The 24,412-nt window shown below is 43.0% G+C and overlaps 1 protein-coding gene across 1 annotated transcript in view; it reads left to right on the forward strand.

The window, feature by feature from the left end:
• Window positions 1–2,778: 2,778 nt before the first annotated feature.
• Window positions 2,779–24,412, forward strand: part of LOC144817798 (uncharacterized) — a 58,154-nt gene continuing 36,520 nt past the window's right edge. Inside the window, exon 1 of the mRNA XM_078674627.1 lies at window positions 2,779–2,867. Coding sequence (XP_078530753.1) covers window positions 2,822–2,867 — 46 coding nt within the window. The 5' untranslated portion in view covers window positions 2,779–2,821. The remainder of the gene's footprint in view (window positions 2,868–24,412) is intronic.

Here is a 24,412-nt window from a genome sequence, read left to right on the forward strand (position 1 = left end):
TGCAAATCGGTGTCTAAACTGTAAATTCGGTGAATATGCACAAATTCGCCATAAGGTATGCTTTTGATCAGATGACGGGGATGCAAAATGTCTGCATGTAAAATTGACTTACCAGCAGTTTGTTTGCGATGGAGCCTTGTGTGGATTTTGTCCTCACTGATATATACAAGAACATCTAAGAATTACACTTTCTTATTATCAATTGTGGCAGTATATTTAAGATTTTGCTCATTAGAATTGATAGCAGTGACAAACACAAATGTTGTTTCTTAATTTCCATCCCAAAGTAGACAAATATCATCTATGTAGCATCAGTCATACATCACATGTCTATTCCAATCCTCTTGCTTAGCCATGAGGACACACCTCTCCCATCAGCCAACATGAAGACATGAATAGCTGGGGATAGGCATGCCGCCATACCCACCCCTCTAAGCTGTTGGTATAAGTCCTGATTGAATGAAAAATAGCTATTACATAGGCACAGTTCTATCATCTATATTAGTAACAGTTGTGTTCCTTCATGCTGATATCTCTATTGTGCAAGAAGTACTTAGTTGCAGCTAGACCATCAGAATGGTTAATGCTTATGTATAGGGATTCAATATCCATAAGTAGAAGCAAATATGTAGGTTGCCATGCCTCCTCATTACTCTTTCTCAAAAAATTGGTAGTGTCCTTTACATAAGATGGGAGGGAGATGGCATAGGGCTGTAAAAAACAATCCACATATTTTGACACATTGCACAGTATTAAAAGAAGAATTGTCCCAGCCTTTCTTTTAGTTCAATTGTCCTCCAGTGGGCCTCACAGTTGAGTAAGTAGAATTATTGTATTCTGGGATGTGTAGTACAATGCCTCTAATGTGATCGAGGATGCCTCTTTAAATATTTGTTCCCCACTCCTGCACACTACCATAAAAAGATTTCATTTTATCCTCTGGTGGGCCACTGAGCAAAGACTTTCTGAAAATTTTGCTGGTCTATTCTTCCAAATGGACGTGAAACAATTACATGTCCTTGGGCCCTCATTTCCAAGGGTGGTGCATCCTCATGACTGGAACGCTGTCAATTTATGGAAAACAATCTCTACCCGGTACAGGGAGTACTCCAAAACAGACTCCAGTGTAGGCAGCCGGAAATATTTGATTAAGAGATGTATTCACAAGCTTTAAGCGCAGCATATCATCCCTGTGAAAAAGCAGTCGCAACTCAGAAATGTGTAAGGCGTGTGAACAAATCTCTAAATCAAAGAATGCTGGCTGCCGACACTGGGGTCTCTTTCGGACTGCTCCTCGAACTGGCGAGAGATATATATCTAGATACATTGCTTTAAGAGACTCAGAGCAGCAGTTCCTTGGCCACAGGCTTCATTATACTCCACATCATAGGTGGAAAGGCACTCTCCTCTGCATGTCCTTTCTTTATTTAGCCCTCAGTGTGCCTCAAGGATGGGTTCAACTTAGTGTTGTATGCTGAGATCAGTAGTGCACTTTCATTAATTCCTTTCCATCTAGTAGGTTTCTGGGCTGTAGCATACTGTTTAGTTAATTTCAAAGGCATCCAGTGGGCCCCCGAAATGAAATGTTTGATGTATTTTTTCTTTTCTGCTGTTCCTCTAAAGAAGACTCAAAGCAATTCCATGTCCCATTGGCGAATATAGCTGGTTACATCTAATGTATGATTTTACAAGGCAAACATTTACAATGCATTCCATTACTAAACAATTTTTACATTGCAACATTCTTTACAGCACATGTTTTTACATTGCAAGCCATCACAATGGATTTTTAGAAACTACATTAACAATGAATTCCATTACAATGTATACCATTACAACAACGCATATTACTTTTAGGGCAACAGTAGGAGTAGGATAAGAGTTGGATAGTGTAGGGGTAAAATTTACTATTCAAACTCCAGTGAGTACAACAATAGATTAAGTGTTGGATAGGGTAGGGGTAAAAAATTACTATTCCCACTCCTGTGAGTGCAACAGTAGGGTATGTGTTGGATAGTGTAGGGGTAAAAATTACTATTCCCACTCCAGTGAGTGCAACAGTAGGGTAAGTGTTGGATAGGGGTGGGGTAAAAATTACTATTCCCGTAACTTACCTTATATTGCATTGTAATGACATGCGTTGTAATGACATGCGTTGTAATGACATGCATAGTAGTGACATGCGATGTGATGGATGTGTTGTAATGGCACGTAATGTAAAGGATGTTGCTTTGTAATAACTGCATTGTAAAGGTAGTGCGATGTAATGACTGCATTGTAACGGTTGTTTCCCTTTACTTTGCATGCGTTTACAATACATGCAACTACAACACGGTTATTACAACGACCGTGTTGTTACATCGCAGTACCATTACAACGCAAGTCGTTACAACAACTTGCTGTAGGGGGTGCGCTGGACTTAGGAATAATATAATTTACCATTCCAACCCCAGTGTGTGCAACAGTAGGGAAGGTGTTGAAATAGTAAATTATACTATTCCTTAGTTTAGAGAGCCACCTATAGCAAGTCATTTTAATGGTTATGCGATGTAACAACGCAGTTGTTATAACAACCACATTGTAATTGCATGCGTTGTGAGGGCTGTTTTTCCCCACTGACCTCTAGGGGTGGTTCTGTCTTCCCATCTGGGCTGCCTTCATAAATCAATCACTAAAATATGCATATAAATATAATGTACATAAATATATCACTTCCCCCTAAGATGCCACTGCTTGAATCTTTGACCTCATTGACAAAAAAAATTCTGAATGTTTTTCAGGAGCTGAGATTCCTCCTCCCGAGTGAAACAAAGAAAAAGGCATGGGTTCCACTCAACTCTTTTCCTTTCTTCTTACTGTGATCGCAGGTTAGTGACTTGACATGTCAGATATCACACAAATTTGCATAAATACAATATGGAGGTTCCCCAGAGGGATAAGATACCAGGTAGTTAATCATGTTAGATGGACAACCCTATGCATCATGGACCATTGCTTAGCCCACTCATGTTACCTATCTTTACTCTTTTGTAGCCACCATAAATTGCAATCCCACATTTGTTTATGGTAAAATTATTTATTTAAAAAAATGAAAAGAATTTGGTTGAATACAGGGAGCTGAGAAATTGTCAGTGGTAAATACACTGCTTAAATTTACAAAAAAAGAATGGGCTTATTTATGAGAGGGTTATGTCACGTTTGCACCATGCAATGTGATACATGTGTTACGCAAACCTTTCAGTCAAATTTTTGGAACCACTGAAAGCCACTTTGCTGGCTTTGAGTTGCTTCAAAAATCTGGGGTAATGCACTGCAGCGTAAATTGCTGTGTTAGGTTATCATGCTGCAGAAAGGACTTCTATTGGGCTTTGCATGGGTGTTTTTATGACACATTCTCATATGTACAAGAACTTGTTAACCTGGGATGCATCAAAATCTTACACCTTCCCAGGGGAGGCATAAGAAGGAAACATATCTCTGTTTCTCCTAATTTCTACCTCTTTCTATGTTTGCTGAATTCTGCAGCACACATAGAAAGAGAAATCTGTCTCCCAGGATTGTTTTTGCACATGAAGGTATCCCTTCCTTCATAAAAACAAATCCTCATTTAACGCTGTCACCCTTGAACCATGATGGGAAGGTGCCTGCAGTGGCAAAAGTCTGGTAAAAGGGTGCAAGGGAAAGTACACGATTTCTCTATATTGCCTTAAATAGGGGGCATTCCCGCTGTTTCCCTGTCACACACTGCAGAGCAGCAAGGTGACATGCTGCACTTCATCAAGAGGTCATCAATGAGCCCCTATATATTTAGAGTTGTATTACTTTGCTTGAATAAGTAGGACACTTGGAAAATTGTCACAACCAAATTTTTCCTTGTATATTAAAGTGTAATTCATGCAACATATTCCCTGGGCTGCCATTTCTCCACAGTATAATTGTACAGAGTTGATTTACACACTGGAGAAATCCAGACTGATGAACAAATGCATATTTTCCCCTTTCATTTTTTCCTCTTGACTAACCTCCTCCTCTCCCTCTCTTTTGAGTTTGGAAATGATCTGGACTCCTTCCCACTCTGGCAGGATAGTAAGCGCTCTGAACAACAACATGCTAACAGTGCCTTCAAGTAGGTGTTGATGAGTTCTTATGAACTCATCAACACCTTCTTGAAGTCACTGTCCACTCAGAACAAAAGGGTGCATAGAATAGGACCCTTTACATCGCATGTGTTTACAAAACATGCAATTACAACAAGGTTGTTAAGAAGACTGCATTGTTTCAGCACAGTGTATTACAATGCAAGTTGATACGTCCACATACAGGGTGTGCGCTGCAGTTAGGCAGAGTATAATTTACTATTCCAACTCCAGTATGCACAACACTAGGGAATTTTTGAGAATAGTAAATGACACTATTCCATAAGTAAGCACACCCCCTACAGCAAGTCGATGTAATGACTTGCGTTGTAATGTACTGCGATGGAAAAATGTGGTTGTTGTAATGACCGCATTGTTATCACATGCATTGTAACACATGCAATGTAATGGCTGTTTTCTGGGTGCATGATGCTGATGTGACACCCCTTTACAATAACTGGATACTGAGTCCACTGTTAGCACTTGCTGGAGCTGCTATAATTCAGGTGACCTCCCACTCTATTGTCATCTAGCCTGGGTACATGTTTATGATCGATCTATACATTTGCAGGTCCTTCAGTTGCACCTCTATTACTCTGTGTTACCCAATTCATCTACATTCTCATTTTTAAAGACTGCATACTGTTAAGAAATAAATTGCAAAGTGCTTTGGTAGCATTATGTTTACCCTTGCTCCATTGTCGAGTTTCCGTCGCAAGTGGAGGGGGCTCTTATTTACTTTGAGACAGAGCCATTTGCAGCACAAGTCAACTTCCTCTAAAAATAGGGCCAAAAATGCACAATGACTTGAATAGGCTAAAAAACAAAAAAAAGGAAATGTGAGTGTGTGCATTCTAGGGCTCTTGCACCCCACTGGGAGGAAACAGACTGGTCCCCCCTCCAAATGATGTCACACCCTCCCATAGGGCCGCCCTTAAGTTTGAAGACCATTGTACTCTATGTTGATCCACAGGCATTTTGCTTTAATGTGCCTCTTTGCATGCTCTAAAATAGCCCATGTGAAGCACTTGGTTGTTTTTTAACAATGTGGTTGGCGGTATATAGACATTCAAAATAAAAAGATAAATGTTTCAAAGATTTCCAGTTTCCTACTATCCATTTTAGCAGACAGAGCAGGTACACACATGGTTCACAATCTTAACACTTGAATAACATGAAGACCACACGTCCTCGATTCTTTCCTTCTCCTGCTCCCTTCAGCCCCACCAGTATTGGGAATTCTTCTGTCCCACTTTCCACCTTTCATGTTCACTTAGTCTTCCACTTGACCTCTACACTTACCCAGAATGGGGATGTGCCTGCTAGAATTCCCACAAACAGACAATAATATGAATGTTCTGTCATGTGTTCAGTGCATGGCACATTTTAGTTCTCCCTATGTTAACCTAACTGTGCATGACACAGGATGCATTATCTTTGCACACGTTACTATATAAACGCGGAGGATGGGATGAGTCTTTTCTACACTTACTATGCATCTGCCCTTCCCTGGCAGAGAACCACAGAAAGGTCCTCTGGAAAGCGTTTAGGAAGGAACAAATACGGTCATGTAGAGCAGCAGTCATCCAATGCCTCGGAGTGCTATCAATCCAACTGTCCTGTAGAGCAATAAAATTCCTCAAAACTGCAGCAAGAGAACTGGAAAAAAAGGAAATCATTTCCTAATTTACTAAGTTCCAGCACACTCACTAAAGGCATTGTCTATATGTTTTAAACTCTCCTGTTTTTAACTTCAAAATGTACATTTCACTATATAAACGCATTTGACTTTGTGCCACATTATATTTTCACACAGAACCTGATATTGTTTTCGCGCTCAGTTCTTTCTTGGGATTCAGTCTGAACTCAGCTGACAAGGTCAAACAACAATGTCTCTTTTTAATGTGTTCTGGTTAGCACTAGCACCTAGACACACACATAAATGCAGATGTTGCTTAGTAGCACGTATGCTTTGTCATATAGCTATGCACAGTAATGCAACACTCAGAGAGAGAGAGATTTTTTCTGAGAAGATCACAACTGCATCTGAGATGTAGAACATCCGTCTGTGTATGCTAAGGTAAGAGGTTCACTACTAATCCTAGAGATCTTTACTGTATATTCAGTTTGCTTCTGTAGAAGGGGAGGGGGTAGGCTAATCTGACTTATAATATAATAGGACTTTTCATAATATACAGTTTACTGACTATGCTGATGGTATTTTTGCTAGGGAGTTGTTTTCTTTTGTTAGCACATATACTGGATTCTTAAGCACAATAGTTTAAATAAAAGTTTCAAACTCCCTTCATAACTCTGTCATTTTATTATTGTGGACCTGTACAAGTATGTGAGTGAAATGGGGTGTCCTGTAATCATGATCCCTAGAAGGGTCCAGAGTGTTGTGTTCTGGGGTTTTAATTACTTTTGTCTCAGCATATGAGTAGGAGGGCAAGTGAGACACAGTAGCTAGACAGACTCAGGCTCATGGCATTTAGGTTTCTTGGTGGCTCAGTCCCTGGCTACTAATTTTCTATGGTCTCAGGCATAGTTCTATTCCTAAGAAGAATGCCTGCAACAGTGTGCCACCAATGTTTGGTCAGGTCATATATCAGGGATCCTGAGTAGCGCTTGTGCTTGTCCACAAAAACTTTGCACAGTTTTGCGTAGAAGTCTGTAGTGTAGGGGAATTATCCACCACAGTTTTTAGGGAATGCCTAGTTTTATTGGTTCTTCAAGCGTGAATATTAAAAGGTTCATAGCCCCTTTTGTGCTGCCTTTTTGAATCCTTTGATAATTGGTTGTGGCCAACGCAACTACGGCTTATTGCCACCCAGCAGGAACTCAAAACCTACTCCAGTGAGAAGTACCTAAGGAGGGCACTCCTGCCGTATTTGTGATTGAGGAGGATGCAGCACACCACTTTCAATCAATCAATCAGTGATATTTATAGAGCGTGCTACTCACCCGTGAGGGTCTCAAGGCCCTGAAGGGGGGGGTGCAGCTACTGCTCGAATAGCCATATCTTGAGGTGTTTCCTGAAGGTGAGGTGGTCCTGGGTCAGTCGTAGGTGTGCGAGTTCCATGTCTTAGCTGCCAGGTAGGAGAACTATCTTCCTCCGGTGGTGGTGCTGCGAATATTTCATAATTATACTGCACCTATTGTACCAAATCTTTGTCCTTATGCAATTCCTGTAGTTCCTCTTAAGATTTGGGAACACCAGACTTTGTTTAATGGCTTACTTCTCCACGTTCCTGGCATTGTTCATATGAGACCATGTATGGGGCCACTTGGTCTACTCTTGCAGGCTTTGTGCCCTACCCAAATTTAGCTGCATTAAATTTTGCAGAAACTCATGCGTAGTATAACCAAATAGTAACTATTTTATATTGAGGCTTAATACATTTTGTTTCCTGTGCCATCCTGACTGGTCCTGTTATAGCTGGTATACCTGTTCAACCACAACAAGCTGTGCGACTTGTTATTAGTCTGGTCATTGTACATTCAATTATGAGCAAATGCCCAACAAAGCACGTGGACAATTCCTTTTTGATTGCCCAGAAAATTGATCAACTTGACTCTGTGTTTGCTTAATGATCTGAATCTCCCTTTAAACAACTGCAACACATGGGGACATTGCATCCATTTCCCAGTAAGTCACTTGCTGCAACTATGTCTTGTTTCCCCCTCCACACGGAATTATGGATAGCTCACAGTGTCGTGCATGCCTCAGCCAGACCCGCTAGTGCAAGGGGTTCGCCCTTCTCTGCACGAAGTCCTCAGACCAATAGAAAGAAGTTGGCACAGAAACTGGAATAGAAAACATAACATTTATTACACCTCATGAGGTGGTGCTACGGTTCAAACAGTACCCTTCGGTATTGCAAGAAGTAGCACCACGAGCGAAGAAAGCCTGGTTTATTTATACCCGCACAGGGGCTCAAAAGAAGGCGGTACAAAACACAAGAGCACAATTTATGTACATATAAGGTAATATCGAGAAGTACAATCGATCAGTGGTAGGAGCTAACAGTCTAGGGGCTTGACAAACACATTCCTATCTGGAACTAATCACTACCAGATTTGAACCCTAACGGACAGCGGCAAAATGGGGGATGCTAAATTTAGCTTGTTGACGGGCAGATTTCAGCACCATGAACAGGAAGATAGGACAAAGCACATGGTCGGCACGAGGCAGCATGAAGCAAACAAAATGGCTGCCATGAATTCAAAATGGAGTCGGCTAAATGTCAAGATAACCGCCAGAACTAAAATGTCTTCCGCTAATGCTTAATCTAATCGCTGTCAAATTACAACAGACGACCCTTTCAGCATTAGCTGAAGAAATATGCTCATCTGGGATAACCTAAACATTCATCATGTATATCTATACGCAACATGTCAGTTAGTTCTTTATCTAACGTGTGTTCTGCTTTTACATCCACGGTATTCTTCTTGAATGGTATATGAGCAGCGATGCACATAGAACATAGCATTGGGACACAATGGATACACATACAGCAGGTGGAAATCACTGCAATTGCAATACAGAAAACAGTCAGTAATTTCCAACCCTAGGCAGAGACTAGAGCCCAAAAACATCCAGCAAAAGACCAAGTGCCATTCTTAGTATGAATGTCTGTAGCTATCTTATGCAGTTTAAGAATTGCATCATATACTGAGGGCGAATTATCAGGAATGAAAACACAACAACTACTACCGATAATTTTACAAGCACTGCCTCTATCGGCTAACATCACATCTAACACCATCCTATTTTGGAGCGCTACTATTCTGGCAACTTGCAATTCTTCAGTAATTTTTCCAAGCGCCATAGCAGTTTCATTAGTGACAGCTTCCACAACCCTAGTTAATCATCGCACTTTCCTACTATTTAACCCCTTAGCTGCGTCGGCTATTCCGCCGCAGTGCTAAGGGGAGGGGGGCCACGCGGCACTCCCGCGCTCATGATGGAAGCGCTCCGTCACGAGCCTCGGGTGAGCTGTGCTTGTGACGGAACGGTTCCGTCACGGCCCTGCCCGCCCAATAGAACCCTCAGCGCAGGCGCAGAATTTGCACAGCGCAGGCGCGGCGAGCGGGCCGTGACGGAACCGTTCCGTCACCAGCACAGCCCACCCGAGGCTTGTGACAGAACGGTTCTGTCACACGCACGCAAGGGGTTAATGCAGCGTCCACAAAAGAAAACAGGCCCAAATTAAAATCAACATATTGCTATAGACTAGTATCTGTTTGGTCTACTTCATTAGTACTTCTTGTTCTTTTGTATCGGTTTATTGAAATGTTCCTAAACAGTTAAAAATCTCGATGGTATGATGCAGGTACTAGGAAAACAGGAGGTAACAAAAAAGATACATAACATGCACCTGACCCCCCAACCGGTAGCCTATGATATCCATGACTTCCACATATTAGATATGTGTTATGCGAAGCTAGGAATGAACTGTTATTTATTCCATTTATATTTAAAACTGTAATACAATCACTAATTCCAACTGGGATTCACCCAGTACTTTGTACACATAAGTCTGCTTTAGTCCTTGTGACAGTAATCACAGATTGGTTGCTTGTGGCAAAGTCTCTTGTGTGGGTGAACACATATGGCGTAGAAATATTGTCCAGTCGGTATTCCTCCCATTCCCATATAGTTCCATTTGCTTGAGGATACCCATCTTTGTCCTGATAACACTCCTTATTCAAACGGAAAAGAAGTCCACCTACCGTAGGTTTTCTAGTTGCAAACAAAAGAGTGTACCAGGCTCGACAAGAACCATTATGCGAGAAAGGAAGTGGAATAAAAGGTGTTCCTCCTTTCTTTTGATGCGCTGGAAGCATACCACATACCCAACAATTAGTAGTGTTTGTAGCATTGTGAGTGTGGTGAAGCATCTGAACAAACGTGTTATTGATATAAGATTGTCGGTGCTTCTGCTAATGATACGGAAGAGTGAAATGCTGGTGATCTTCTGGGACTGGAGTAGTAACCACAAAAAACTCATAAGCAGGAGCCATCATTTCAACAGACCAGGTGATTACTGCTATAATTGTCTAAACAGCAAAAAGCCCTATAACACCTAAGATTTTCTATGTACTATTCATCATAGCAACAAAAATCAACTTTCTCTAAAACAAAACAAAACAAAAATAGTTGTAGGAGCTCTTCTTCTGTAGTGTAGTTCCTATCTTCCCAATAGGCTCTGCGCATTGGAATAGTACCTACAGCAGTAAAGGCCTAGGCCAGACGTTAACTAGGTCTACTACTGTCGATACTAGACTTAATTTTTGGGTTTGCCAGCTAAGCTCAGAGTTCGCTAGAAACTTTCTCGAATGTTCAAGGAAGGATTAACTTCCCTGATTAGACAAGAAGGGATTTAGTTTCTGACAACCATAGAACATGACAACTTTGCTCTCCCCTAATCAAGAGTCAATCTCAAGAGTCGTGTGAGCACAAGGCAATTATTTTACTCAGTCAGTACGTGCATTCTTAGTCTCATCAGAATGTAGAGAAAAGGAAGAGACGGGCGTGTTCAATAAAAGGTGTTATTTATTGATCAGTCTCTTTTCTCGTACAAGAGAAATGGATCGATATTATTGCGATACTTATAGTTAAGTAAAGTGCATACATTAAAAGCAATAGTATAAAATAATACTGTAAAAACATTGATATGGTTTCTGAGCCATATGATGTTTAAAATGATTAAAATATATTTACATACACATATACATTTGACTAAACGTGCTCAACTGGTGTTTCTAAATACGCCTACCCCGTGTACCTGACCTAAGTCTAATGCGTGGGCGGGAATAGAAAGTTACAGTTTAAGTTAAGTTTGTTTTTGCCAAGTGAATAACTAAAGAATTCTCTAGGAGGGGTTATTCAGTTCTGTACCTGGAATTTAGGATGAATGAGGAATGGTATCTCTTTCTCTGCTCTCGATATTCCAGGCTGCCTGCGAGGGCTGCCCAGAAACGCCGGTGCTGGGTCTCTCGGCTTGAGATAGCAGCGCGTCTCTCAGCGCGTCAGGAAGGCGGGGCTGCTGCCTGCGGGGTCTGCTTCTGCTCTCGGCTTCGGCAAGTATGGCTGCTCCGTCTTGTCACCACGCGTGTGTGTTGCATAGGGCAAGATCGGCAATATTTATACCTTAAAGGTGCCGGGATTGACGTAAGGATGGACATAGGTACGTCAATAAAGATGTCATACGACTTGCTCGTTAGCACATTCTTTACTAAAGTTCTCTGTGAAATCAAAACAATGGCCGCACGGATTATCCAGGTTGTCATAGGTTTGATTTGTTATGAGAACGTCGTATGCCTTATCAGGGGCTGGAGGAATATCGCTTGTCTAATTAGATCTCAAGCGTTATGACCTAATCAGATAACACGTTCCTGTGCCGTAGTGTGACTGCGTCAGATAACGGTATCTGCATCATGGGGGATTTCTTGCCTCATGGGCTCATGGGCTATTATTATTATTAAAAAACATTTTTTCTGGACTTGTAGTCAGTTGCGGTTTTACTGGTATTCCACCTAGACTATCTCTGCCTAGTTCTTCATAGGATTTTTCTATGATTCTGGCAATTTCAGCTGGTTGGTCTGCTATATCTGTCTCTTTTAACCTCTGGCGGATCGCCACGTTTGCTGCTTCACCCTTTATGTTGGCTAGTAATATAGCCGAGACCTGCTTGAAGTCTTTCAGTAATTTCATACCAAGAGTTAAAGCAGGTTCTGGACCATATTCATCTTGAATTTGTTTTAGCACATCTGGTATCACCGAAATGGATGGGACACCGTGCGTTTTTGTGTAGATGGAAGCAAAGACTGTACCCCAAGTGTCACAGTCCTCAATGTGTGGTGCGATTCCCATTGGGAGACATATAGTCAGAATCCTGTGCTTTTCTAGCGGGGTGGTGTCAGGAAACACCGCCTCTATTTGGGTAATTTTCTGTGCCAACCAGAATGGTATCTGTTCCCTTTTAGCTGGAACCTTACCTAGGCAGGATTGGATGTTCTGTGGTGTAATTTTATTTGTGTTCCCCTGGTGAGGGGTCAGCTGTGGAAGTTTAATCGCTGGCTGAATTGTTGAAGTCCGCATTACATACTGAACTAATTGTCTGTGAATTTTTAGTAGTTGTTTTAGCTGTATTAATAGCTCTGGTGCAGTCATCTCGTCGATGTCTGGATGTGGTGTGTATCCGGCTAAGACCGGCCACGTTGCTCCTGGTCTTCCTAAAGGACCGAGCCTTGTAATGTGAATATTATGTTTTAGGGCGCCATCAAATAAGAGCAAATGCTCTTGGAATTTGAGTGGTACTTCCACCTCCTCGAAAGGAGTGTACGTTTCAGGAGGTTCCTCTACTTTGTAATAGTGGAAGTACTTTGTTACAGCATTTGCTGCTGGAAAATGTATCCATGTATAGTATACCTCTGTCTGCCGATATTCGTGTGCCTCAATTACGAATATGACTGTGCCACCTCTAGGTGTCAGTCCATTTTCTATAAGTTTTAAGGTTATAGATCTCCTTTTGGCGACCTGGATGAGTATTATATCCGGGTCTGCTGTTTGCATGGTAGCATCAGCATCTGCTATTTCAGTAGCTAATCTAATTGCCTCTCTTTCTCCATCACTGTCTCCCATTTTACTGGCAGGATGGTATTATTTTTATTTGCAGATCAGGTTTCTTTATGGAAACAGAGATTAGATGCACAATATTCTGGAACTGTTTTATCCTTCAACGTTGACTAGACCAAGAACCATACATAGGAGTTCCCTCCTGCGAGGTTTTGGAGGATATAATAACCTTTCACCCACTCCAGACGTCTTTGGAGTATTTTGGAAAAAGGGGTCTGAGTGAGAAAGCACGACTGAGTTACTCTAAATGTCTTACGTTAGTTTTATCGCCCTTTCCAAACGCGTTGGGCGCCATGTAGTGTAGTTCCTATCTTCCCAATAGGCTCTGCGCATTGGAATAGTACCTACAGCAGTAAAGGCCTAGGCCAGACGTTAACTAGGTCTACTACTGTCGATACTAGACTTAATTTTTGGGTTTGCCAGCTAAGCTCAGAGTTCGCTAGAAACTTTCTCGAATGTTCAAGGAAGGATTAACTTCCCTGATTAGACAAGAAGGGATTTAGTTTCTGACAACCATAGAACATGACAACTTTGCTCTCCCCTAATCAAGAGTCAATCTCAAGAGTCGTGTGAGCACAAGGCAATTATTTTACTCAGTCAGTACGTGCATTCTTAGTCTCATCAGAATGTAGAGAAAAGGAAGAGACGGGCGTGTTCAATAAAAGGTGTTATTTATTGATCAGTCTCTTTTCTCGTACAAGAGAAATGGATCGATATTATTGCGATACTTATAGTTAAGTAAAGTGCATACATTAAAAGCAATAGTATAAAATAATACTGTAAAAACATTGATATGGTTTCTGAGCCATAAGATGTTTAAAATGATTAAAATATATTTACATACACATATACATTTGACTAAACGTGCTCAACTGGTGTTTCTAAATACGCCTACCCCGTGTACCTGACCTAAGTCTAATGCGTGGGCGGGAATAGAAAGTTACAGTTTAAGTTAAGTTTGTTTTTGCCAAGTGAATAACTAAAGAATTCTCTAGGAGGGGTTATTCAGTTCTGTACCTGGAATTTAGGATGAATGAGGAATGGTATCTCTTTCTCTGCTCTCGATATTCCAGGCTGCCTGCGAGGGCTGCCCAGAAACGCCGGTGCTGGGTCTCTCGGCTTGAGATAGCAGCGCGTCTCTCAGCGCGTCAGGAAGGCGGGGCTGCTGCCTGCGGGGTCTGCTTCTGCTCTCGGCTTCGGCAAGTATGGCTGCTCCGTCTTGTCACCACGCGTGTGTGTTGCATAGGGCAAGATCGGCAATATTTATACCTTAAAGGTGCCGGGATTGACGTAAGGATGGACATAGGTACGTCAATAAAGATGTCATACGACTTGCTCGTTAGCACATTCTTTACTAAAGTTCTCTGTGAAATCAAAACAATGGCCGCACGGATTATCCAGGTTGTCATAGGTTTGATTTGTTATGAGAACGTCGTATGCCTTATCAGGGGCTGGAGGAATATCGCTTGTCTAATTAGATCTCAAGCGTTATGACCTAATCAGATAACACGTTCCTGTGCCGTAGTGTGACTGCGTCAGATAACGGTATCTGCATCATGGGGGATTTCTTGCCTCATGGGCTGACTGTTAGTTAACTAGCTAGTAAGTTTAACCAGAATAGGGTCAGGAATAGGGGGATCGATTCAGAACCTATAGAAATACACGACACTTCTGTGGGTAGACGTATTCTTCACCGAAGATCAAGACGGGTGTCACTACACTACGCAGGGCTGACCCCCCCCTTGTCATATCGGCATTCCGTTTCCACTACCCAGGGCGGTTGCTCAACCTGTCTCTCTCAAAAAAACTGTAGATTCTTTCCTCAGTCTCAAGTTGTATCGCGATGCTCCAGGAATCGTCTGGTCCGGGAAGAACTCCACAGATTCGTCAGGTGATACAGCAGGGCCTTTCTCCGTAGTCAAGATCTCTCGATGATCGGTCAACACAGCAGGTTCCACCGGAGTCGACGATACTTTTCGACAATGGGTACTATGCACCCAGTTTTTCTTGTTGGTGACTCAAACTGCTGTTCTCGTGGCGATGAGCACTTGCTCTTGTCCACGCCACCTCGGCTCCATGCTGCTTGACCTCTCGAACGCTTTCACCATCACAAGATCACCGGGTCGGAGCTCATGGCCTTCACCTGTCGATCTGTCAGGAAGTGCTTCTCGAACCTGTTGATGAATAGAAACCAAACTGTCGGTTAACTCTGCCAAATAGTCATTCATCAAGACACAAGGTACATCATACACAGAACTCGATTTTGGAACTCCCCAGATATTCATGGGTCAACCAAATACTACCTCATAAGGAGTAAGACCCGTTCTAGAATGTGGTACTGATCTGATAGACAACAATGCCAGTGGCAACGCATCTGGCCAGGTCAAGTGTGTTGAAGCTTGAATTTTCGCTATTTTCAGCTTCAAAGTAGCATTATACCTTTCTACCAATCCTGCTGATTGTGGATGGAACACTGCATGGAACTTCTGTTTAATTCCTAATCCCTTCAAGGCATATTTGATAACTTCCCCAATAAAATGAGGTCCGTTATCATTCCATAGGAGTCTGCAAACACCAAATCTCGGGAAGAATTCCTTCAATAACATCTTAGCAGTAGTAATAGCTGTATTGTCCTTTGTGGGGTATGCCTCAATCCATTTACTGAAGGCACAAACCACCACTAGAATGCACTTCAAGTTATTACAGTGCTCAAGTTGGATGTAATCCATTTGCAAAACTTCAAAAGGTGCAGTTGGTGTAGCAAAATCTCCAGCTGGAACTCGCGTTCCTTTTCCAGGATTATATTGTAAACAGATCAAGCAAGACTGTACTACTCTCTTAGCTGTGCTAGCAATTTCTGGATGCTCCCAAACTTGCGTAAGCATTTTCGTTTTTGCTGAAGCTCCAACATGTGCTAGCCCATGTGCCATCTGAACCATAGGTTGTACAAAAGCTATAGGCAGCTTCCATCTATCCATCTGCTTATTCCGCCAACAACCTTCATCATCCAACTCTCCTTCTTCAGACCATTGTTCATGTTCTTTTACAGAAGCAGATTTCTGTAACTCTTGTACTTCTTGCCTAGCATCATGCTATCGCTCAGCTTGTGACTTCACTAAACACATGGAAGTAGTGCTTCTTTGCGTCGCAGTTTCACGTGAAACGTGATCTGCAAAGGCATTACCATGTCCAATCTTATCTGTCACTTTCTTGTGTGCACTACACTTCACTATAGCTAGTTTCTATGGGTATGTCAATGCAATCAAGAGATTATGTACTAAGTCTCCGTGCATTATTTGGATTCCGTGAGATGTAAGAAAGCCTCGTTCCTTCCAGAGTAGGCCAAAATAATGCGCCACTCAAAAAGCATAACGGCTATCTGTATAAATGTTCACACACACATCAGTACTAAGCTCACATGCTCGTGTCAAAGCTATCAACTCAGCTGCTTGAGCCGATTTCTGTGGTATGCGAGCTGTCTCCACTATTGTTTCAAGCGTGGTGATTGCATATGCGGCTGAGGTCGTACCATCTGGTAATTTCAAACAAGACCCGTCAACCCACAATTCACCATCCACATCTGGAAGGGGCGTATCTTGTAAATACATGCGACCCTTTGTCTGCTCCTCAGTCAGGAATATACAATCATGTGTTTCTTGTGACTGAGGCTGAGTCGCCGGATACGGCAACAAAGTAGCTGGGTTTAAAGTTGCACATCTCTTCAATGTAATGTGAGAAGCTAGCAATGTCAGTTCATATCCTGTCAGACGAGCGCTAGTTAAGTGTTGCGTCTTTGTTTGATTCAAAAGGGCATCAACCGCATGGGGCACCAACACTAACAGTTTATGTTACAAAACTATTCCCTCACTCTGTCGTATTGACACAGCTGTTGCCGCAACTGAGCGAAAAGACCCAGGTAATGCTCGAGCGACAGGGTCAAGAACTGCTGAAAAATAAGCACGGGGACGTTGCTTATCACCATGTAACTGTACTAAAACTGACAATGCATATCCATCTTTCTCATCCACGAAAAGTGTAAAAGGCTTCGTGTAATTTGGTGTGCTGAACAAAAGGCTTGTCGTAACTGTCAAAAAGCAGTTTCACATTCATCTGTCCATGGAAGGGGTATGGGGGTGTCTTTTGTCAAAAGTGCTAATAAAGGCTTAACAATATATGAAAACCCCAAAATCCATTGCCTCAAAAAAGGAAGTAAGACCAAGAAATGCACGCACTTCTTTCTGTGTAGTAGGTACTGGAGTATCTAAAATTGCTTGTATACGATCTGATGTCAATGCACGTCCCTTCTTAGACAAAAGGTGACCTAAGTAGGTTACCTTTGGTCTACAATATTGCAGTTTCTTTTGTGACACTTTATGATGATGTGAAGCAAGGAAAGAAAGCAAGAGTACACGTTTCACACTGCTCTGGGGTGTCAGCTGCCAGCAAGATGTCATCGACATATTGTATGAGAGCCACACCTTCAGGCAACACAAAAGAATCAAGTTCTATTTTTAGTGCTTGACTGTAAATACTCGGACTCTCAGTATAGCGTTGAGGAATTCTACAAAATCTAAACAATCGATTATTCAAAGTGAAAACAAACAAGTATCGGCTGTCAGGATGAATAGGGATCGAAAAGAAAATGTGGTGGCAGTCGGAGGCACTAAAATAAGGAGTGTCGTGATGTCAGAAACCACAGGGTACTGCGGTACAACAATCTTGTTTACCTCTCAAGTCTATAATAAATCTGTAAACTCGAGTGTCAGTATCTCTTTTCAGAATTGGAAGAATCCGGTTGTTGCAAACATTAAATGGAACTTCCTCAACAACCCCAACTTGAATGAGATCATGTACAATTCGTATGAGTGCTTCTTCACCCTCCTTTGGAATCCTATATTGAGGCAAGCGAGGTAACACAGCTCCCTCCTTGACACTAATGTGTACCGGTGGGATAACCATCTGACCCACATCAGTGTCTGAGGTAGCCCACAAAGTTATAGGTAGTGAAGCCAATGCAATATCCTCTTTAACAAGACAAGCTCTTTCAGTTACAGAATGATTATCATTCAAAATGACACGCACTCCTTCAGGAGAACATCGTATTGTGGCTCTAAAATACTTCAGCATATCAAGGCCCACAATATTATCTGGTGTGTTTAGAGAAAGCAAAAACGGACATGGAGCACTAAATTTATCGACATGAAATGCAAGTGGTTGTGACAATGGGCTAAGGAAGTAATAGTTACGCCAGACAGGGGAGCCCGTGGAACCAATTGTTTAGACAAAGCGCTACGAGTAGCCCCTGTATCAACCAGAAACCGATCAGTAGAACCCAAAACATGTGCTTTAACATAGGGACCCGTCTGATCTACCAGGATTTCAACTGATTTCTTACCCCATCCTAGGCAATCCTATGCGTGAACAGAATCGTAAAGGTCAGGCTGAACATAATCAGACATTTGCTATTGATTTCGTCTATCAAAAGTATTGAGCCCATCTTGTGTTCGCAAATTAGTATCAAATCGAACATGATCATACGTATTTCCCCTAGGCCCTGAAAAACCTAAACGATTTCTCAGTTGTCTCCGCCCTCGTGAATTCTGCTGGGCACGCAACACTGGGCAATCAGCCATCCAATGACCAAATTTCTTACAATACGCACATTGATTAATAGACAGATTCGTACGAGTATAGGGGGGATTGAAAGATCCACGTCCGCCTCTATCATAGCCTCTAGGGGGCAGACCATAGACTTGGGCTAACAAAACTTTTGTTTTCAAATCTTTGGATTTCTTTTCTTCGTTACCCTTTGCTTCTAATTCTTGACGCTCATAATATTGAGCCATCGTCAAAACAGATGCTGGAGAAGATGTAGTCCAAGATCTTTCACTAGATTTTAAGTGGCTAGCTATCCCTGGCAACAGATTCATAACGTATTTATCGACAAAAAGGTGTCTGCCTGTATCATCCGTCAAAGACTGGCCGCTAAAATCATGAAAAGCTTCCTCAAAGCGAGTAAAGAAATCAGAAACTGATTCATCTACTTTTTGTTTACACGATGCCAAAACAGTCCAATCTATCTTTTTAGGGGGAATAACTGTTTTAAGCTTGATTAATATTGCCGCAGGGAGATCTAATATTAACTTTTGTGGTTTTTGAGCGGGCTCCCTCTCCACATCCAGTCGTTCTAGTTCCTTCCATTCGGCACCAAAGTAACACAATCCTCGATTTTACGAACAGTCCGCCACATATCTGGTGGTAATATTAAGCCGAAAAATAAATCTATATCGCATAGAGTCGTAATACAGGAATTTATAGCGCCTTCAACTTCCTCATGGAAAGCGGCTGGATTTTTACGCGGATCGGGTAATGCTGCCTTGTGCGCCATTACATCTGCTCTATTCCAAGGAGTATACACCCAATTATGAATAAAGTCTTCTTTTTTCATCAGCAGAATTTTTATCATCACTACCACCCGCTCCTTTAGGAGGAACATACAAGGGTGCAGCTTCCCGCATAGGCCTCATATCGACTGGCATTATCTTATCTGTTCCGAAGATAGAAGACTGCGACTCTCCGGACAGATTGGGCTGCGCAGCTGCTCTGCAAGCTTTTTCTTCTCCTTCAAGTGAACCGCTTCAGTTCGTAATTTAACCAACCGTATAATCGTGTCAGCCACCTGAGGGAAAAGGAAAAGACCATCACGCATGTTTTTACAATCAGCTGCTACATCCTCAGGTTCTATTGTTGGAGAGAATTTCCGAAAGAATTCTACAACTTCTGAAGCAAATGATTCAGTGAAATATATCTGCTCCTTCTCCAACCATCCCTTCATACTAGCTAAAAGATCGGGAGCAGAATCAGTGCCACGTAATGCTTTACAAACAGCTTGTCTGATATCGGCCGAGTGCTGAACAGACAACATGGATTGAGTGTCCCTCGCTGTTCGTTGATCTGCGTCCGAATCCTCATCACCTTCGACCGGAGCGGACCGAACGGCATACGGAGGTGGAGGTCGATCTAATAACAAACAATCATCTTGTGGTTTATTAAGGACAGGATAAAGAGGTTGTCGGACAGGATATTGGCCAGATACCTGCAACCTGTGTTCTTTCTCCTCTCTCTCTTTCAACTCTTTCACTTCATTCTTTCTCAACTCCAACGCTTTCTCATACACATTCTTTCGCTGCTCTTTCACAATCAACGCTTGCTCACACTTCGCTTGTTGTCGCACTTCTTTCTCCCACATATGCACGCATTCAAACATATCACTTCCAGACTTCCACTCAAACATACATTGCTCCACATACTCAATCTTCTGTGCATCAAATGACCCATGCATTGGCCAACGTAATTCAGGATCCTTTTTGGTATATTTATGCCACAACGTGCTGTACATTATGGCAGAAAGACCAAACTTGACGTACATATCTCTATTAGGCGTCCCCTCTGGGATTCCTTCAATCGGAGGCTAGTACCATTACAAAGGCAACACAACCTTCGAAGGAAAGAAGGGAGGAAGAAACGCCTTGGGTGCCAAGACTCGGGTCTCTAATGGCAGCGATCACGTAGCTGTAGCGAGATACGTCGGGCAAGTAGATAGTCGAACTTCTCCAAACCACTGTGTGTTTGCTTGGGCAAGTGTGGGCATATTTATACCTTGAAGGTGCCGAGTTTGACTTAAAGGTGGACATAAGTAACGTCATCAAAGAGTCTCAGTTCTTTGAAAACTCCATGACTTCTTGGACAAATCAATATTCAAGCAAGGGGAAGTCCCTAACTGCTGAAGCCGAGTTTTCCAAGAAATCGTGGAAGTAGCCATGCCGTATTTGGACTGCATGGGCTTTATCAAAATATGGTTATGATTTCTATGCCTAAATAAGGACAAGGGGCCTCATTTAAGAGGCCGTGCCTGCCTTTTACGCCGCCGGTGCGTCACTTTTTGTGACGCACCAGCAGCGTAAAAAATGTGCCTTGTTGCACCATATCTACAAAGTGACGCATCTAGGTAGATGCGTCACATTGTAAACCCCTGCGCTACATTATACCTGCGTCAGGTATAATGTATGCAGAGGGGGCGTTTCCCCGCAAAAAGCCTCGTAATAGTGACGCAGTGAAATCTATGAGATTTCACTGCGTCACTTTTAGGACGCTGTTGCGTCAAAATCTTGCACCTGCCTCACAGCAGGCATAAGACTGACGCAAGCCCTTTCACATGGGGCTTGCCCCATGTGAGAGAACGCATTGCTGGAGTTGCATCACTTTTGAGACACACTGCAGCAGTGCGTCACTTTTGCGCTTATAGATACGTCAGAAATACTGACGTATCTGTAAGTCCTTGCGACATGATGCGTCATACAGTAAATATGACGCATCAGGATTATCGCAAGGAGTGCGCAGTGAAAAGTGACGCATCGCTGTATTCACGCAGCGATGCGTCACTTTTCATAAATGAGGCCCTAGGTTCTCTATACCTATATAAGGGCATGAATCGGGAAAATTACACTAGGGTCCTAAAATGCTATACAACACCATCAACAGACAGCTAACCCGATACCTAGAAGAAAACAGAATCATGGACCCTCCCCAGTCAGGGTTCAGCAGCAACCGCAGCAACAAGACTGCCCTCATCGCCGCCACCGACGATGTAAGGATCCTGCTCTGTCATTTCATAGTGTGGACGAGTACAAGTGTGTGAGCAAAGGAGGGTGTCCTGTCACTGCGATCCCTGAGAGGAATGGGAGTGTTGTGTTCTGGGGTAAAAATGTGCTTGTCTCTATGGATATGAATAGGAGGTTAAGTAAGACACTATAGCTATTCAGACCAGGGCTCATGGTACTGAGGTGATATGGTGGCTCAATCCCTATCTACAAATGTCCTGCTGGACAATGGGGAGACCGCAGCACTCATCCTCCTAGACCTCTCTGCCGCCTTCGACACCGCTTGCCACCGCACACTACGTGCATGCCTCCACGCCACAGGGATCAGGGACAAGGGTCTGGATTGCACCACCTCCTTCCTCTCAGCAGAACCAAGAGGGTCCGCCTCCCCCATTCCATCCCAAAGCCTCTGAGATCGTGTGCGGTGTACCCCAGGGATCCTCCCTCAGCCTGACGCTGTTCAACATTTACATGGCCCTGCTTGCACACGTAGCCTGACGGCACGGCCTCATCATAATCTCCTACACCGATGACACTCAGCTGATCCTCTCCATCACCAAGGACCCCATCACAGCCAAAGCCAACCTCCATGAAGGAATGAAGGCCATCGTCGACTGGATGAAGACTAGCCGTCTGATGCTGAACGCCGTCAAGACAGAGGTACTCATCCTCGGCTCCAACCCTTCAGCATGGGATGACTCCTGGTGGCTGACTGCACTGGGGGCAGCCCCGAAACCCACTGACCACACACGCAACCTGGGATTCATCCTCGACTCAACGCTCTCAATGACCAAGCAAGTCAATGCCGTCTCCTCCTCCTGCTTCAACACCCTCCGCATGCTCTGCAAGATCTACAGATGGATCCTGACAGACACAAGAAAGACAGTCACCCAGGCCCTCGTCAGCAGCAGACTCGACTACAGAAACGTCCTCTACGCTGGAGCCATCTCCAATCTCATCAACGACTACAACACATCCAAAACGCCTCGGCGTGACTGATCCTTGACGTACCATGCCCAAGGCCACATCACCCCCCACCTGAGAAACCTGCACTGGCTCCCCGTCAACAAGAGGTTTTCCTTCAAGCTAATCACCCACACACACAAGGCACTCCACAAGACTGGCCCAGCCTACCTCAACAGACGGCTCTCCTTCTACATCCCCAACCGCCAGCTACGCTCCACTGACCTCTCACTCGCCACCGTCCCATGCATCCGAAGAACAACCACCGGTGGGAGATCCTTCTCCCACCTCGCCGCCAAGACATGTAACACCCTCCCACTGAGCCTACAACAGACCCAAGTCCTGCTGACCTTCAGGAGGATACTAAATACCTGGCTGTTCAATCAGTAGCATCCCCCTGTGCCTTGAGATCCTTGTGAGTATGTAGTGCACTTTACAAATGTTTTATTGATTGATTGATTGAAGGCCGTATCTGAGATGTAGAAAGTCCATCTGTGTATGATAAGGTACGGGGACGGCTTCTTATCCTAGAAATCTTTGCTGTATAATCATTTTGCTTCTGTAGAAGGTTGACAGGGGTTAGGCTAATTTGTCTTATAATATGACAGGGCTATTCATAATATACATTTTTCTGACTACGCTGATGGTATTTTTGCAAGGGAAGTTGTTTTCTCTTTGTGGAACATATATACTGCATTCTAAAGCACAATAGTTTAAATAAACATTTCAATCTTCCTTCATGACTCTGTCATTTCATAGTGTGGACGAGTACAAGTGTGTGAGCAAAGGAGGGTGTCCTGTCACTGCGATCCCTGAGAGGAATGGGAGTGTTGTGTTCTGGGGTAAAAATTTGCTTGTCTCAATGTATATGAATAGGAGGTTAAGTAAGACACAATAGCTATTCAGACCAGGGCTCATGGTACTGAGGTGATATGGTGACTCAATCCCTATCTACAAATGTTCTATTGTCCCTAGCATAGTTCTGTTACTGAGCCGAATCCTTGCAACAGTTTCCTTTGAGCAGCTTAATTAGTCATTTAACAAGTACACTGCCCAGTCCTGTGAACATCTTTACTTTCATGAACTAAAGCATTACTAAATCTTTTCATGAGTTCCCAAACATATTTTATGAATTGCTATCTTTAACGTGTCACTCGGGTACCTAACTCTCATCAAGAACAGCTTCAACCGCAGGTCCAATTCTAGGAGCAGGAGTGGATAGAATATTATTTTTTCCATGTGTAAAACATGTAGCTGTCATACAAATGATGTGGTCTATTTGAGTTGTGCTTCACAGCCACTTGCATTATGATTGAATGGTATGCTTCATGTGAAAATGTGATGTAAGATCTGAACAAAATTTATGGGAATATTCACAAAGAATTGATGCTAAACAGAAGGAGTAAGCAATGTTGATGTGCTGTGCTGCGTGACATCGAGACATTAGAATTGCAGCTGTTCAACTTGCCTTGTCTTAGGTAATTTTCCTAAAACTTTTTGCTTTATTTCCTCCTGGTATCTTCTTATTTTGTCTTTGTGGCGTTACGACTCTGGGCACTTTCACACTGTAATACAGTATGAAAGTGCACATGCCCTTCCTACACCCAGTAGGAAGGGGTGCTTACCTGATTGGTCTATGTTCTGTATCTGTGATAACCATGTAAAAAGTTATACCACATACCCAGGGCAAGTACTGTACTGGTTACTAGCAGGCCCCAGTACTGGTTGTGTCACTCTAAAGAACAGCCTTTCGAACATGTTTCAGGCCTGGTTTTTCAGGTCTGTGGATGCACAGTTGCGTTTAGGCTCAGATAAGCATTACTAACTCACTAGCTACCCCTAATTTGGCCTTCTATTACCACTGGAGTACCTCTAGGTGGAGCTCAGAGGGATGGAGCAAGTGGTAGGCTAAAGACAGAGCATATACACAAGGTAGTTCCATGCCTCCTAAGTAGGGAACCCCATGTGGGGTTGCCGTACTAAGGAGACTGGGTGTTGCGTATTCTCTT

Source organism: Lissotriton helveticus, chromosome 2_1, assembly GCF_964261635.1.
Source record: "Lissotriton helveticus chromosome 2_1, aLisHel1.1, whole genome shotgun sequence".
Classification (NCBI taxonomy): domain Eukaryota; kingdom Metazoa; phylum Chordata; class Amphibia; order Caudata; family Salamandridae; genus Lissotriton; species Lissotriton helveticus.